The sequence below is a fragment of the Phalaenopsis equestris genome, unplaced genomic scaffold (genome assembly GCF_001263595.1).
Source record: "Phalaenopsis equestris unplaced genomic scaffold, ASM126359v1 Scaffold000540, whole genome shotgun sequence".
NCBI classification, from domain to species: Eukaryota; Viridiplantae; Streptophyta; class Magnoliopsida; order Asparagales; family Orchidaceae; genus Phalaenopsis; species Phalaenopsis equestris.
The window spans coordinates 1,224,940-1,240,805 of NW_018164980.1; the positions used below are offsets into that span (position 1 = coordinate 1,224,940).

Below are 15,866 nucleotides of genomic sequence, written 5' to 3' on the forward strand. Positions count from 1 at the left end.
CAAGGTGTAGTTGAACAAAATGAAATTGGTAATATTTTAGATTTATTGGGATTTTTTAGGAATTTTTGGAATTTTTGGATTTTTGGGTCATGGAGGGGTATCTTGGTATTTTGGTCATTTTTGGAAATTTTGACAAATTTGGATGTATTCAAGGTGTTTGAAATGGGTTTTGATCAATTTTGGGTAATTTGGCAAAATTTGGGATTTTTAGCCAAATTTAGGTTCCAAGGGCAGTTAGGTAATTTGTTGGAGGTGCATAGGGGCAAAAGACCAAGTTAGGCATTTCACATAGAATTGGATAGATATCCATTCTAAATGAACCATGGATTAATGTATTGTGAAGATATGGTGTACCCTAGTTCTAAGTCAACACCCAGGGTCAATCCTAAAGCCAAGTAATCCTATAGGGACTCTTCTTGAATTCTCTTATAATGATCTTATCTACTAAATGCTAGAGGTTAAGATCATTATATGGAATTTCAAGTTGAGTAAAAAGAAAAGTTTTGAATTTCTAATGGTGGGGGTACCTTTTCTAATTTTCTAAGACTAGTCAATAGGAAAGTCCTATGGCTAGACCTAGGCTACTAAAGAAGTTTCTAGACCTCAACCAAAAGTGAGGTCAACACCCATAGTGTATCTGGTGAGGTGGATCCCACTCATAAAAAAAATATTGAAAGGGGTGGTACATGCTGCGACGTGTTATGAAATATTACACTAATATTTTGCCCACGCAATCCACCTGGCCCACAATTCAACATATCCGATACAAAACAACGCAGATGTCTCCCCATACTCTCGTTGACCACCTCCATCTGGTCATCGGTCTAGGGGTGATATGTGGTGCTCCTTTTAAGAGCTGCCCCCTATAACCTGAACTGCTACTTCCAAAAGTGGCCGAAGAACACCTTGTCTCTATATGATATAATCAATTATGATATTCCGTGCAAGCGAACCACTTCCTGTATGAACATTGTCGCCACTGATACCGCTGTGTAGGGGTATCGTAATGGGATGAAATGAACATACTTGGTTAGGCGATCCACAACCACCAAAATCACTGTTAACTCCTTTGATCGGGGCAACCCCTCTATGAAATCGATGATCATTTTTTCCCAAACCTTCTCCAACAGGGCTAATGGTTGTAGTAACCCTCCTGGCACCATGGTTAGATATTTGCGTCGCTAGCACACATCGCACTGGGCCACCATGTTTTCTACATTGTTGTGCGTTCCCACCCAGTAAAGCTCTGTCGAAAGACAACTGTATGTCTTTTGCACCCAAGAATGCTCCCAATTGTGTTGTTGTAAAACTCCTGCAATAATCGGGGGATGTACTCTGATGCTTTTGGTAACACCAACTGCCTATGGTAGAGTAGCTTTTGTCTCCTCAAGGCATATCCTAGATGATTGTTCGTATCTTTTAGGTACTCTGCCCGCATCTTCCTCAATCCTTCATCTAGCTCACTCCTCGTCTTAGTGCTTCCCAATCAAGCACCAAGGGCACCGATAAGGCCGTCAGCCGGGGCTACTCCACTTTCTTTGATAGGGCATCTGTGGCTTTATTTTCCAATCCTGGCTAATACCAGATTTCGAAATCATATCCCAGCAACTTGAAAAGCCACTTTTGATACTCCTCAGTCACCATGTTTTGCTCCAACAAATTCTTCAAGCCCATATGATCTGTCCTAACAATAAAGTGTCATCCCAAAAGGTAGGGCACCACTTCTAAATGGCGAAGACATTAGCCATCAACTTCACACATATACTAACTTGAGCCTCGTCCTAGTTGTGAGCACTTGATTGAAGTAAACAATCGACTACTGGTCCTGCATGAGTATTTCTCCTAATCCGTATCCTGATGCATATTTCTCTACCACAAATGGTTTACTGAAATCTGGAAGTGCTGATATGGGTACATTGATCATGACTCTTTTCAGATGTTCGAAGTCCTGTGTTGCTGCTTTCCCTCACTTGAAATTTTCTTTCTTCAGTTGCTCTATCAGTGTCCTTGCTATCGTGTTGTACCCCTTCTAGTACCCGGTGAGACCTATGAATCCCCTCAACTTCTTCAAGCTACTGGGTAAAGGCTAGTTCATCATAGCCTCAATCTTGGATGAATCCGCCACTACTCTTGCCCTGGTCACCTTATGCATAAGGTACTCCACCTGTAGCTGTGCAAATGAACATCTCTTCAAATTGGTGTACAACTAGTGCTCACTCAACTTCTCTAGAACTGTCATCAAGTACTCCACATGTTCCGTCTCTGTACGACTGTAGATCAGAATGTCATCAAAGCAAATCAAGACATTTTCGGAGGCAGGGTTGAAAAATCCCATTCATGAGGGACTGAAATGTGGTCGGGGCATTGATGAGGCTAAACGACATCACCAAGAACTCATAATGTTCATGTGTCCTGAAAGTTGTCTTGTGCACATCAGCTGGATTCTTTCTGATCTAGAGTTATCACGACTTAAAAACATTTTTTAGGAATTCACTGCCTCATAAAGCTCATCCAACAACTCATCAATCACAGGTATATGAAACTTATCAAAAACTGTCTCCTTGTTCAAAGCCCGACAATCCACGTAGAATATCCAACTATCATATTTTTTCTTCACCAACATGACTGAACTGAAGAATGGGCTCACACTAGGTCTGATAATCCCGCCTTGAGCATCTCTAGGATCAACTTTTATATCATCATTCTGAATCCGAGAGTACTTATATGGTCTAACACTAATAGGGGGAACACCCTCATTTAATGCTATAGCGTGCTCGTGCTCCCTCGAGGGTGCAAACCTACTTGGTTGTTGAAAGGCATCCGTAAAATGCTGTAGGAGTTGCTCGACCCCTTTGAGAGACCCTGCCAACTCCGGATCTTGAAATCTCCTTAATGCTTTGCAACTTCAAGTAGCCTAGCTCTGCTCCTCATATCGCCTTGACCATGATTTTAGCAAAACCATAGTTTTGCATAAACTAGCATCTCCTCTCAGCACTGCCTTCCAACCCTCTACTCGGAACTCCATCATCGTGGATTTCCAGTTCACCTTCATCTCGCAAAATCACATATGTGCTGCCCAAATTTAAGAGAAGTTCTCCACCACCTGTAAGTCATGTAGTGTTAAAACTAACCCTTGCAAATTTCTGACTTCTTTCCATCTTTTCTGTCACTATCATGACATCGAAGCTCTCTGTAGTCACAAGCTCAAACCCTAGTTGATCCACGACCTAATTTGAGATAAAGTTACGTGTGGTCCCGCTATCCACCAACATCACAATCGACTGTTCTCTGATCCGCCCCCTCGCTTTCATGGTGTGATTCAGAGTAAATCCCACCACTGAATTGAGGGACACCTCCGTTACGTTCAAATGCTGATGCTTCTTCTCCACCGCACCTTCCTCCGATTCCTCGCCCTCTGTCTCCTCCTGAACTAAAAGGATCTGATGGACGCGTTCCTTACAACGGTGGCATGGGGCTTATTTCTCGCACAAAGATAACATAAACCTTCTGCTCTTTTATCTTGCACTTCTGCACTGGTGAGGCGCTTGAAATTACTCTCGGGACGGGTCCCCATATCTTCTCCTTCGGCGTTTCTTTTTGAAATGACACTGTTTGGGTCCTCAGTGTCGTGGCTGTCAAGGTATTCTTGTAGAATCCTTTTGTGTTGCCGCCTTTGCTGGTCTTTTTCACCTGTTTCTTGTCCTCCATCTTCCGGGAAAGCTCTATCATTTCCCTCAATCCACACGATCTCAAGGTTCAGATGGCTGCTCGTATGTTGGGTTTCAGGCCTTTCAAGAAGTTCTCTTCCAGTTTTGCTGCAGAAATACCCCTCAACCTCCCTTACAAGAGCTCAAACTTCTTTTTATATTCCGTAATCATTTTCTCTTGAGTCGGAGGATAGAATTGCTCGTGTAAGTCTCCTTCTCGAATGACTCGGAAATGCTCCAAATAGCAATCCTTAAACTCCTTCCATGAGCGTATTGGATACCTTGCATCTATCCACTGAAACCACGCCGGAGCCTTTCCTTCCAGACATTATCTCGTCGCCATGAGCTTCGCTTCCTCAGTTAACCCATTGACTACAAAGTATCACTCCACTCAATACACCCATCCATATGCATCTTCTCCTTCAAAGATCGGCATTTTCACTTTTTTGACCTTTGCATCTCCACCCCAACAACCTCGTCCTCTGGAATTTGTTCCCATATGTTTAGGGTGAAACTTCCTTCTTCGGTTAATAGTCATATCCAACTCCTGATTCCCTCATTCTTCCTTCGTGTCTTTCGTGCCTCTTACACTATCCCTCCAATTTTCTGTCCATCCCCCTCTCGGACTCCTAGGGGGACGCTCTTGGTGATAGATGTTGTTCTCCTTGTTGTTCTCTCATTCGATCTCCTTTCCTTTTGACTTGGCCAAGGATTCCCTAATCTACCATTGGTTAGGTTTTGCAACTAGAGCGATCAACATGGCCTTGAATTGCATCTCTATGAGCTTTCTCAGCATCTCACTCATTTCTCCTATGCTCTCGAATCTGTCATCCATTCAAGTTTCTATGGATGAAAACTGGTCCTCCATGGTGGTGAACCTTTCTTCCATTCCCGATTTAATTTGCCCTACCTCTCCTCCTAGCACATCCACTTTCTTAGCTGCTATCCCTCCAAGATGTTTGCTTTAATAGGTGAAAAACCTCAAACAAGGGTTGCTCTTACAAAAAAGAAAGGAAAGCAATCAAGATACTATTCGAGAGGTAGATCGTCTTTCCCACAACCCTGTGCACCGCTAGGAACACCACAAGAAATATAACTGCAGCAAAAAACCTGAATGACAAACTGATACCGGAGTTAACCTAAACTATGACGCAAGACAGAATTTTACTACTGACTTAAAATGCAGTTACAATGAAAATTCAAAATGACGAAAGACAACACACAGGACAAAAGCACAAAATAAAGGATTACAACTAATGACTAAACAAAGAAGACACAACACGCTTGATGAGGAGGGTGCCCGATGAGGCAGAATTGGCAACTGTGGTGAAGGATGAAGAGGTGAGGTTGCTGTGGAAGAAGTAGGACAACAAGTTTGTGATAGCAATGACGTCGAACAACAGCTGGAGAGAAGCAGGAATGTCGTTGGAGGTTGGATTGGAGACTATGGTGAAGGCCAGAGATGTGGGGGCTGCTGTGAGAGAAGTAGGAAATTTCTGAAATGGGAGCAGGAAATGGTTGGCAGCAGTGGAAGAGGGGGCTGCGATGACTGGATTTTGAAATGACAATAAGGAAACGAAAATATGGTAAGATAAATGCCTCGTCGGAGTTGAGCTACATCTGGAGCACCACTCAACCCTTGAAGACGATCACCATCTCAGACGAGAGATAGCCGTAGCATTACCTCAACGTCGGATACAACCCTTGAAGGGAAAATACCAAGGCTAAAATCTGAATTCAGATATAAAAACAAGACCTTATACCCCTTACTCCAAGCACATCATTCTCTATTTATAATGAGGCTATACTTATTTTAGATAATGAAAATAAGAAAGGAGAATAAAATATAAGCAGTTTTTTCAGATTTTAGGAAAGTATTTAAAATAAGAAAGGGGATTATAATCAGAATTTCAAATTTTAGGAAATGATTTAAAATAGAAAAGTGTTAGGAATGAAAGAAAGGAAAGAGATTATAAGGGAAATTTAGATTTAGGAAAGCAGAATAAAATATTCAGAAATTTTGATTTTGATAGACATATTAGGAAGGTGCTAAGAAGGAAAGAGGGGAATGGGAGAGAAGGGAAATGGAGGAGCGACAGGCCCACTCCTTTGAGGACCGGCCTATTCACTATAGCCCCGCGTCACTAACCCTAGCCCCCTTCTCCTAAATACTCTTCTAGATCCTTTTCAAAAACATTTCCCCCAAACCCCTCTTAAATTTCCTTTATTCTATTCGTGAGCAGAGGTCACTTAATGCTCGCCTGGGCGTTGGGATCGCTTCTTGTATCCCGATCCTAGACCTATTGGCTTAAACCGGCCGCCAACTGGTTTGGCGTGGCCTGGCCGGTCCAGACCGGTCCTCTCTGGACCTGTTTTTCTATGGTTGAAATTTTTGATAGTCCGTCTATTACTTTTGAAATCTTTTGGATTTTATTTCTCTAATCTCATGATAGCACTTCCATTTTCTTTTGTTGATTTTATTTGAGATAAGGGTTCTGAAAAGGATTCCCCTTCGTTTTCTTTTATTTTCTCAACATATCATGAGCTCTTTGTGACACAAGTAACACTTTAAATTTTATTATAAACCAACTTTTTGTTTTAATAAGGTAGAAATTTCTTTTGCGGTGGCCTATTTTATCTGTTCTTTAGCTAGAAAATTTAGATTTGGCCATCTCAATTTGGAGGTAATCTATTCCTCCTTGAATAATCTTCATTTATCTGTTGATTTCTCTATTGTACATATTGACTATCATGACGCACTTATCAAAATATATTGCAATCAGATATATAAAATTTATCTCTTGGCACTCATATTATATGAATGGTCTATCGATGCATATACTAAAATGGTCTCCCTAATTTGATAGTTCTAAGAAGCCTCCTATTACTTTCAATTTGGGTTATACTCCCCCACCTTTGTGTCTACTAGATCAGTCGATCTATACCATACTCTTTAGAATTAATTTTGATGAAATCACTTCAAGTGGATGTCGTTACCACCAAACTCTCTTGAACCTCAGTGCCTTGGGTTCTTATTAAGATAGACATTTTTTCTCCTTTGTTTAGGGTATATGAATTGGCTATTCACACATTGTTATTGGCAAAAAATTGATTGTATGGGTTTGCTCTCATATTGTTAGTTATGCAAAATCTTTGGCCATGTTTATATTGATTGCTTTAATGCATGTTTAAAATTGAGAAAATTTTCTTCTATAGGCCCGTTTATTAGGGATTGCTCACTTGATCATTAATACAGGCTCACAAGACATTTGTGTGGTTAATCTTATAATCATTAATTCAGGTTCACAATACATCAGTGGTTTGTGTTATTGTTGAGATAGACATTTTAGCTCCTTTGTCAAGGGTATATGAATTGCCTATTCACACATTGTTATTGGGTAAAATTCGAATGTATGGGTTTGCTCTCATATTGCTAGCTGTGCAAAATCTTTGGTCATGTTTTTGTTGATTGCTTTTTATGCATGTCTAAAATTGAGAAAATCTTCTTCTATAGGCCCTTCTATTAGGGATTGCTCGCTTGATCATTAATTCAAGCTCACAAGACATTTGTGTGGTTAATTCTTATGATCAATTGGAGCGTGACAACTTCTTGGAAGATGCTCCCTTTGACTTGGTCCTTGTAGGGTGCTCTCAAGCTCTGGGTACTCTTTAAATTTCTTTTTTTTTAAAATTCAGTTCCTTACCCAGCAATGACAATGAATGTTTTAAGGGGAAATTACATAGAGACCACACAAAACATGCTATTTATAAATCAACCACCCTCTTTCATCCATTTTTCAAATTCACACTTAAATATCAAAATTCATGGTAAAATCCCAACCCTTGTTTTTCATTTTTATCAAATTATCAATAGTTTGATTGTGGCATGCGTAAATACATCAGTTCTGTAGTTCAAAAAAATCATTTGGGTGCTTAATTTGTAAATATCAATGTTTAGGTGGTTTGTATGTAACTATCCCTTGTTTTAATGTGGAGGTTTTTGATAACTCCAGCTAAGTTCAGTCTCAAGATTCAATCAAAAGTTTGACTGATTTAGTGGATACATTTTTTAAGCTTGTGCTTCCTGGGGAGGCGCAAATTGCAAATTGGTTTTTTTCTTTTCTCACCTAGATTTAGGCACAATAACTCTGTTGATGACTTTGGCATTTTGGATTTGCCAAGCATCTAAATTTGGGATTTTTTCTTTCCTCATGCTTAGATATTAATCTCTTAGCTTTTAAGTTATCTTGATTAAATTTATTTTGGTATTTTTTTCGTGCTGAATGCCCTCTTTAACTGCTTGCTCTTATAATATTTTTCCATAATTGGTTGTAAAATTCCATAATTGGTTATAATATTTTCAGAAAATACAATCGACCGTAGTGATTTTAATATCGTTAATAATAATAAAATATTTAATTTTTACCATTAAATTAGTAAAAAAGAAGTTGAGGAGGCTTTAAAGAAAATCGAGAAAAGTCTGTGGGACCTGATGATATCCCAATTGAAGTGTGGAAATATTTGGGGGCTTTGGGAGTTTCTTGGTTTACTATACTCTTTAATATTATTTTAAAAACTAAAAAGATGCATGAGGAGTGGAGGAAGAGTATTTTGGTCCCCATTTTTAAGAATAAAGTGGATACACAAGAGTGTGCAAATTATAGAAGAATAAAGTGGATACACAAGAGCTGTTACTTGTGTTCAAACTGAAGTAGGATTGACAAAATATTTTCCTATTTCTGTTGGATTACATCAGGGATCGGCTTTAAGCCCATATCTTTTTGCTTTAGTTATGGATGGTCTTACTGGACATCTACAGGAGGATGTACCTTGGTGTATGCTTTTTGCTGATGGTATCCTTCTCGTGGATAAAACGAGAGAAAAAGCTTAAGAAAAACTTGAATTATGGAGGTCTACATTGGAGTCTAAATGCCTTCGTTTAAGTAGAACTAAAACTGAATACATGGAATGTAATTTTAGTAGTAATAGCTCTAGTGACAGAAGTATGACTTTGGGTAATTAAATCATTAAAAGCTGTGGACGATCTTGGGTCCGTTGTTCAAAGCGATGGTGATATAGATGGGGATGTTAATAGTAGAATTCAAGTTGGTTGGTTGAAGTGGAGGAATGCTTTAGGCCTTTTGTGTGATAGAAAAGTACCGCTTAGGCTGAAAGAAAAAATTTATAAGACGGTGGTGAGACCTGCAATGCTCTGTGGAGCTGAATGTTGGCCTTTAAAAGAAAAGCATAATAATAAGTTAAGTGTTGCCGAGATGAGAATGATTAGGTGGATGAGTGACTTTACACTTAGAGACAAAATGCGAAATGAATATATTCGTGATAGGGTTGGTGTAGCTCCTGTGACGGACAAAATTAGAGAAAGCCGTCTTAGATGGTTTGGTCACATTAAACGCCGACCATCTGAGATCCGAATTAGGAGAGGAGATGTTTTAGATTCGACTTTTGTTAAGAAAGATTGTTGTTGTTGTTGTTGTTGTTGTTGTTGTTGTTGTTGTTGTTGTTGTTGTTGTTGTTGTTGTTGTTGTTGTTGTTGTTGTTGTTGTTGTTGTTGTTGTTGTTGTTGTTGTTGTTGTTGTTGTTGTTGTTGTTGTTGTTGTTGTTGTTGTTGTTGTTGTTGTTGTTGTTGTTGTTGTGGTTGTAAAATTCGATCGGTTAAACATTAAAAAGATTACCACTTCGTATGAAAGTAAGATAAGCGTGAAATGACGGAGATTATGAGAAATGGTCCTTGATGTAGGAGATTAGATTCATTCTCATGGCAACTTATGACGATATCTCATAACAAAATTGTTCCAACCAGCTTCACTAGATCGCATACTTATGTGACCAAGCACTCTCAAATCGAAAAGCATAACGGTTTACTCACCCAATATTATGGTATAACTAGTCATGCATGGATAGCTCTGATTACTTTTGGCAAGATATTAAAAATCAGTCCCCCAAGAGCTAACTCTTCGACCAACTTCAAACTGAAATTTAATACAGACAAGTTACCGTTTAACTAGTTTCATTAAGTTGACCAGGTTAGAATTAGCGGTGTGCAATTAGGTCAACCAATCAAGATGGGCATGGTGTCTTAAGTGCACCCTCAGCATGATTATATGCTATGGTATGAAGTTGGAAGGAGCACAAACGAGAACTAGTCAAAACCCAATTGGCTTTGTATAAAACAAAAATATTATGTAAACTCACTTATTCCATTGCTGAGCTGAGTGGAAATAAAAAGTCGATCTCTTAGTAAGAACTTGGTCCTAGTACTCCCAGAAGACACTATGGAGCTGACCCAAGGACCAAAGCTGACTAGGTGATGCCCATTAACTAGTCTACTCCAACACTTGACTGACCTTCTTAATAAATCTTGGAACACACGATGTATAGAATTTGAAAACACCAATTTTAAGATTTTTACTAAGATTTATGAAGGATATGTGTTACCTCAAAATGAAGTCAACTAAGCTCTCACGATATGCAAAAGGGACACTCACAATGTATGCAACACAAGGTGCCACCAGTAATATCAAGAGCATGTCATTGTCATTAGAATATCTCAAATATAACTTTTCAAAATTAAGAAAGCAAATTGAAGATCAAATATTTAATTTGCAGCCCTAATTCATTTTGAAAGATGAAATATTTTTACCATCAACGCAGATGCTAAAAGCAGCCTAACTCTGGCTCCTACCTGGAAGGGAGAAAACCCTTTTCTGTGAAGGTAGCAGTCCTGTAAGAAATGTGTATAAGGATTTGATTAAGTTTAATTTCACAAGCATAAACAAGTCTATCCTTGCTTTGGGCATGTGGGTAGCAGCTTTTCAGTTTTGCAACTCCAGCTTCTGTAAAGACACTTCATTTCTCTCTCTCAATCGCTAATGATTTGAATTCACTCTTCTCCCTAAAATAAAGCTTCTATGTTGGTTATTCTGAACTACTTTGGATGGCGATATTTACCTACTGGATCTTGTCAGGCATAAACTTTTTCCCCTTTCATTTTTCTTAATCTCATACTAGGAAGTCGAGGTTCCAGTCCTCGTGTATGAGAATTTGGATCAGAGCTACAGTTCGGTTATATACGAAAACACTTTTATGCATATCTTATTAAAGATTAAGCGCCAGCAGTGTCCCGACTTGTGACCATTCGTGTTGTTTTATTTCACATTTCACTGTCATGATAATTTTTTTCATGCCCATTCAAATACATTGATGGGATTTTCAAAATAGATGATAACTGCCACACTTCATATAAAATTATATGCTCAGATAATTGTTCATCTTATTAATTTTGTGTTCAGCATTATTCATTCTGCTTTTTTTATTTCATAGAGAAGCGAGCAGTCTCATTTTAGTGCAATTGTTCTGCAGGTCTGCTTACATTTTGAACCAAGAAAGCCTCCCACCATCATATAAAGCATTTCTTAATAAGCATGGTGGAAAAGCTGCTCCTATTCTACAGGGTGTTAAAGAACTTGCAACCAACGCACAATTTATGAACTTGGATGTGATAGAGAAACACATGTGATAGAGAAACACTACAGAAACACTACAAATCTATGGGTTCTAATCTAAAACTAGACCCAAACATGAAAGTGCCTTGCTCAGTGCGTAATTAATGCCATCTTTTTTAACTTCAAATAATTCAATATTCATGTATTTTTTCATTGTTTTTTTTTTTTTTTGGTTCTTACAATAATTCATTTTCAAGACGAAAGGTTTGTTGCAAATTTTAAATAATATCTATTGTAATATGGAAGTCTTTTCTTTGAATCATGGAATAGCTTCTCTACCAACATGGGGGCTATTAGAATATTTATTAATCACTAGTTTTAGCCATTATTAATTCCTATTTATTAGGCATTATTAGCTTGGATTTTTTTTATTATTCCTTTTCTTTTTTTTTTGTATCATGTTTTTATTTCATTCCTGACTAGCAGACCCTGTAATAGATATTTATACCCCTCTTTGCATCAATAAGATTTATCTTGATTTTATTCTCAAAGTTATCACGATATTAGAGCTTGGTTCTAACCCAGCTGTTGGGTCTCTCCCTTAGTCGTCGGCTGGCAAACGTTGGTTCCTGAGTTAAGTCTCCCTCTGATCGTTCGATCCAGATCCTCAGTTCAGGCGTAGGTTCTTCCTCTAGCGGCTAGCTGTTCGATCTGGCTTCATGAGGATCCTTCAAGGTGCAGATTCTTCCTCCAGCCAACTGGATGCCCCTCCAGATCCTCAGTCCAGCTTGCTAGGACTTCCTTCCAACTGTCAGATCCTCCTTTAGCCGGCCGATTCTATCAATTTTCTCTCAAAATCCCTCTGTACATCCATAATATGGGTTTAAATAGGAGATTACAACATTTTACAAATAAACCCCTAGACTTGCTCAATATTCCCTTTTTACCAATATGATTCTATGTAAGGTCCAATTCTCAACACTCTCTCTCAAGATGGGCAAAAGATATCCACTAAGCCCATCTTGTCATATAACCTAGACAAATTTAGTGAATTAAGTCCTTTAGTGAGGCAGTCAGCCATTTGCTCTCCAGTGGCTAAATAACTTATCTTTGGTAGCTCATTATTCAGCTTTTCCTTGATGAAAAATCTATCAATCTCCACATGTTTGGTTCTATCGTGTTGCACCGGGTTGTTGGCAATGCTAGTTGCTAACTTGTTGTTGCACCACAACTTCATTTGAGTTTCGTGGTCCACCTTGAGCTTACTCAACAAGGATCTTAGCCACATCATCTCAACAACTCTTAAGGCCTTGACCCTGTACTCTGCCTCTTTTGTTGACCTCGCTACTATAGACTGTTTCTTCCTCTTCCAAGGGACCAAGTTGCCCCCTACGAACATGCAATATCTTGAGGTGGATCTTCTGTCATCTGCACAACTCGCCCAATCAGCGTCACCAAAACCCTCATTGTCGACATGCTCATTCTTCATGAAGATCAATTCCCTCTTCTCTGGTGTACTTTTCAGGTACCTCGTAATCTAATACACTGCATCCATATGACCCTTCCTTGGATCATGTATGTTCATCCATAAGTTGGATCATATATGTAGTGGCTCACCACACTTATTTCAAAGAGATGTCAGTTTGAGGGTGACTCAGATAGATCAGATGGAATATCAATCTCTGGTACCTCTCACGAGCAATCCGCTCTCCTGCCTCTACACTCAACTTGGCTTTTTAGTTTATTGGAGAGACTGCGGGCTTGCACCCTAACATGCTTGTTTTCGTGAGGAGATCTCGTACATAAGAGAAGATCATCCCCTCAGGTCCATGGGTCACTTTAATCCTAAGAAAGTATATGAGCTATCCAAGACTCTTCACTTCAAATTCATTGCCCAATACTACCTTTAGTTGGACAATTTGTCTCATCATCACCAGCAACAATGATGTCATCAACATTTACAATAAGTATAGTGGTGTGACATTTTTGTTGTCAAAAGAACTCCGTATGGTCAACATTGCCCATGATAGTTTTTCTAAACTTGTCAAATCAGGCTCGAGAAGACCGCTTCAAGCCATATAACGATTTCCCGAGCCTACACACCTTACCAACTGCCTAGACTGTACCGAGTCCTTGTGATTTTTTCATATATACTTTTTCAGTAACTCAAGATAAAGAAATGCATTCTTCACATCAAGTTAGTGTAATCTCCACTCACCAATTTTTTGCCAGAGAAATCAGTGTTTTCACTGTGCTCATTTTTGCTACTGGTGCAAAGGTTTCATTATAGTCAATACAATATGTTTGACTGTATCCTGTCGCCATCAGTTGTGCTTCTACTGCTCCACCTTCCCTTTTAGAGTTTTCTTCACTGTCAAGATTCACTTGCACCCAACAGTCTTTTTCCTATTGGTAGTGGCACTATCGACCATGTTCGGTTTTTATCGAGAGTCCCAAGCTCTTCATGCATAGCTGTTTTCCATTTAGGATCTTCCTTAACAACCTGTCAACACTTTGGTATAGAGACATTGTTTAAATATACAATGAATGCTCTTTGTAAAGGTTATATGTTAGAATATGAAAAAAAAAAGTTAGCAATGTAATATTACCACCCAAAACAATCCAGAGGATTTCCCGCATTGCTGAAAGAAGTCCTTAATGTTGGGGGCTTAGGAGGAGGAGGAGAAAGCATATCACCTAGGAGTTCTGAGTCGTAGATGGATGATGTAGGTGTCTGAAGGGTCGGGGAAGACTGAGACAAAAGATTAGCTGACACAAGTAGCACCGCAAGCACTGTTCCCTTATTTAGCTTCCTTCTTTGTGTATACACCCTTAGCTCATCTTCAGCTTGAATCCCACCACCTCTGGGTTCAGTCTCCGAGTTCACTCTCCTTATTTTCTGGTTTTTCAACTGATTCATCCCACATCACAAGACTAGGCATTCTCTCCCACTTGTACCACTCTCTCATTATTGTTACTGACCTCCCTTGCCTCATATATTTAGTATCTTACGAGTTACCAGAAGGTGAGGTCATCTATTGAGTGTAGTACGGTTCAACTTCACTAAATGACACTTCTAAGTTCACAAACAATCTCTTCTCGTTCGGGCTCCAGCAGACATACCTCTTCTTGATATCAGAATAACTTACAAACACATATTTCACAGTTCTCGAATTCAGCTTCCTTTTTGACAATTTATCTTTCACAAGATATACACATCCAAACACGTTCAATGGGAGGATCCCGTTATTTATTTTCAATATGTGACAATGAAACTTCCAATCCAATACCCTCAAAGGCATCCTGTTGATTAATTAAACAGCTGTCAAAACTGCTTGCCTCATAAGTGCTTTAGGATATTCATTGCAATCTTCTTGCTTCGAGCTACCTCTAGAAGATGTATTTATTTATCTCTGCTACTCTATTTTGTGTCGATGCATATGGAGATGTGGTTTGATGTTGTATCCCTTGGCCTGACAAGTATTCCTCAAATACTTTGTTGGTATACTATGTTTCATTATCAGACCTCAATAACTTCATTACTGCATCATATCGAGTCTAGATTGCTTTGTATGAATCTTTAAAGCAAGCAAACACATCATCCTTATTTTTCAACAAATATAAACAACTAACACGAGAAAAACAATCAATAAAAATCACAAATATTGATAACAATTCATTAAACTTGTAGAACAAGGTCCCCAAACATCAGATTGTATCAAGGCAAAAACACAACTTCTATTCTCAAAACTGATATAAGAAATGCTAGTAAGTTTATTATACTTACAAGCATCACAAACAAGATTTTATTTACATGTCTTTTCATACAAAGAATGATACAATCGACTCAATAAACCAAAACAAGAGGGTCATATTATTCTATGATGTAGCTGTAACACATTATTCACACTCCTCCCAGATTCTCCTACTCCGGGACTCTCTATCATGTATGCCAAAGCTGAGTCTATTCCCTCTCGGTCCTTGTACCAGAGTCCACTTGCCACGTTCCATTCCGAAGTGTTCGACCCTTGTATTTTAGTTGTAACATCACCTTAGGAATATAAAAAAAAACAACACATTTTAGTTGGAGAATAAAGACACTGATGAATAATAGGTTTACTGGAAAAAGAGCATGCAAAATATTGGACAAAGTCATATAAATTGTACCATTCACTGTACCCTTATCAACTATAAGTTGCGTTGTATTGTCAGTAGTTTGGATGCTCTCTGGTTCTGCTAGGGTAGTATATGAAGAAAACTCTCTAGCAGGACTTATCACATGTCGAGATGCACTAGAATCTATTATCCATTCTGATGATCCTGTGGAAGAAATAGGGCAAGAGCATGTGTATCACAAGCTCCTTTGTCAGAGTGAGCATAAGTGACAATGTTACACTTTGATGGCTACTGGTTGGAAGCCTCTTCAACCCCATCTATTTTTTTTTTGCTTCCTCTTCAACAACTTCAAACACTTATGATCCTCATTGGTAAAAACTGCATGTCTCTCCCACCTCTGCTACCATCAGATTTGCCCGGTGGCCCCCCCTTTTCATTTTCCGTCCACCACTACCATGACCACGACTTTTACCTCTACCCTATCCATATCCACCTGTCTCTCTCTCCTTGGGTGGCCCAGGACAGGTTCTGCTTAGACGCCCAACTTTACCACAGTTGTTGCACTTGCGAGTTTGCCCTT

The 15,866-nt window shown here is 39.0% G+C and overlaps 1 protein-coding gene across 1 annotated transcript in view; it reads left to right on the forward strand.

Moving 5' to 3' along the window:
- Positions 1-15,866, forward strand: part of LOC110028928 — a 67,270-nt gene that overhangs the window by 36,282 nt on the left and 15,122 nt on the right. Inside the window, exons 4-5 of the mRNA XM_020730997.1 lie at positions 11,088-11,223; positions 11,261-11,323. Of these exons, the coding sequence (XP_020586656.1) occupies positions 11,088-11,223; positions 11,261-11,323 (199 nt within the window). The remainder of the gene's footprint in view (positions 1-11,087; positions 11,224-11,260; positions 11,324-15,866) is intronic.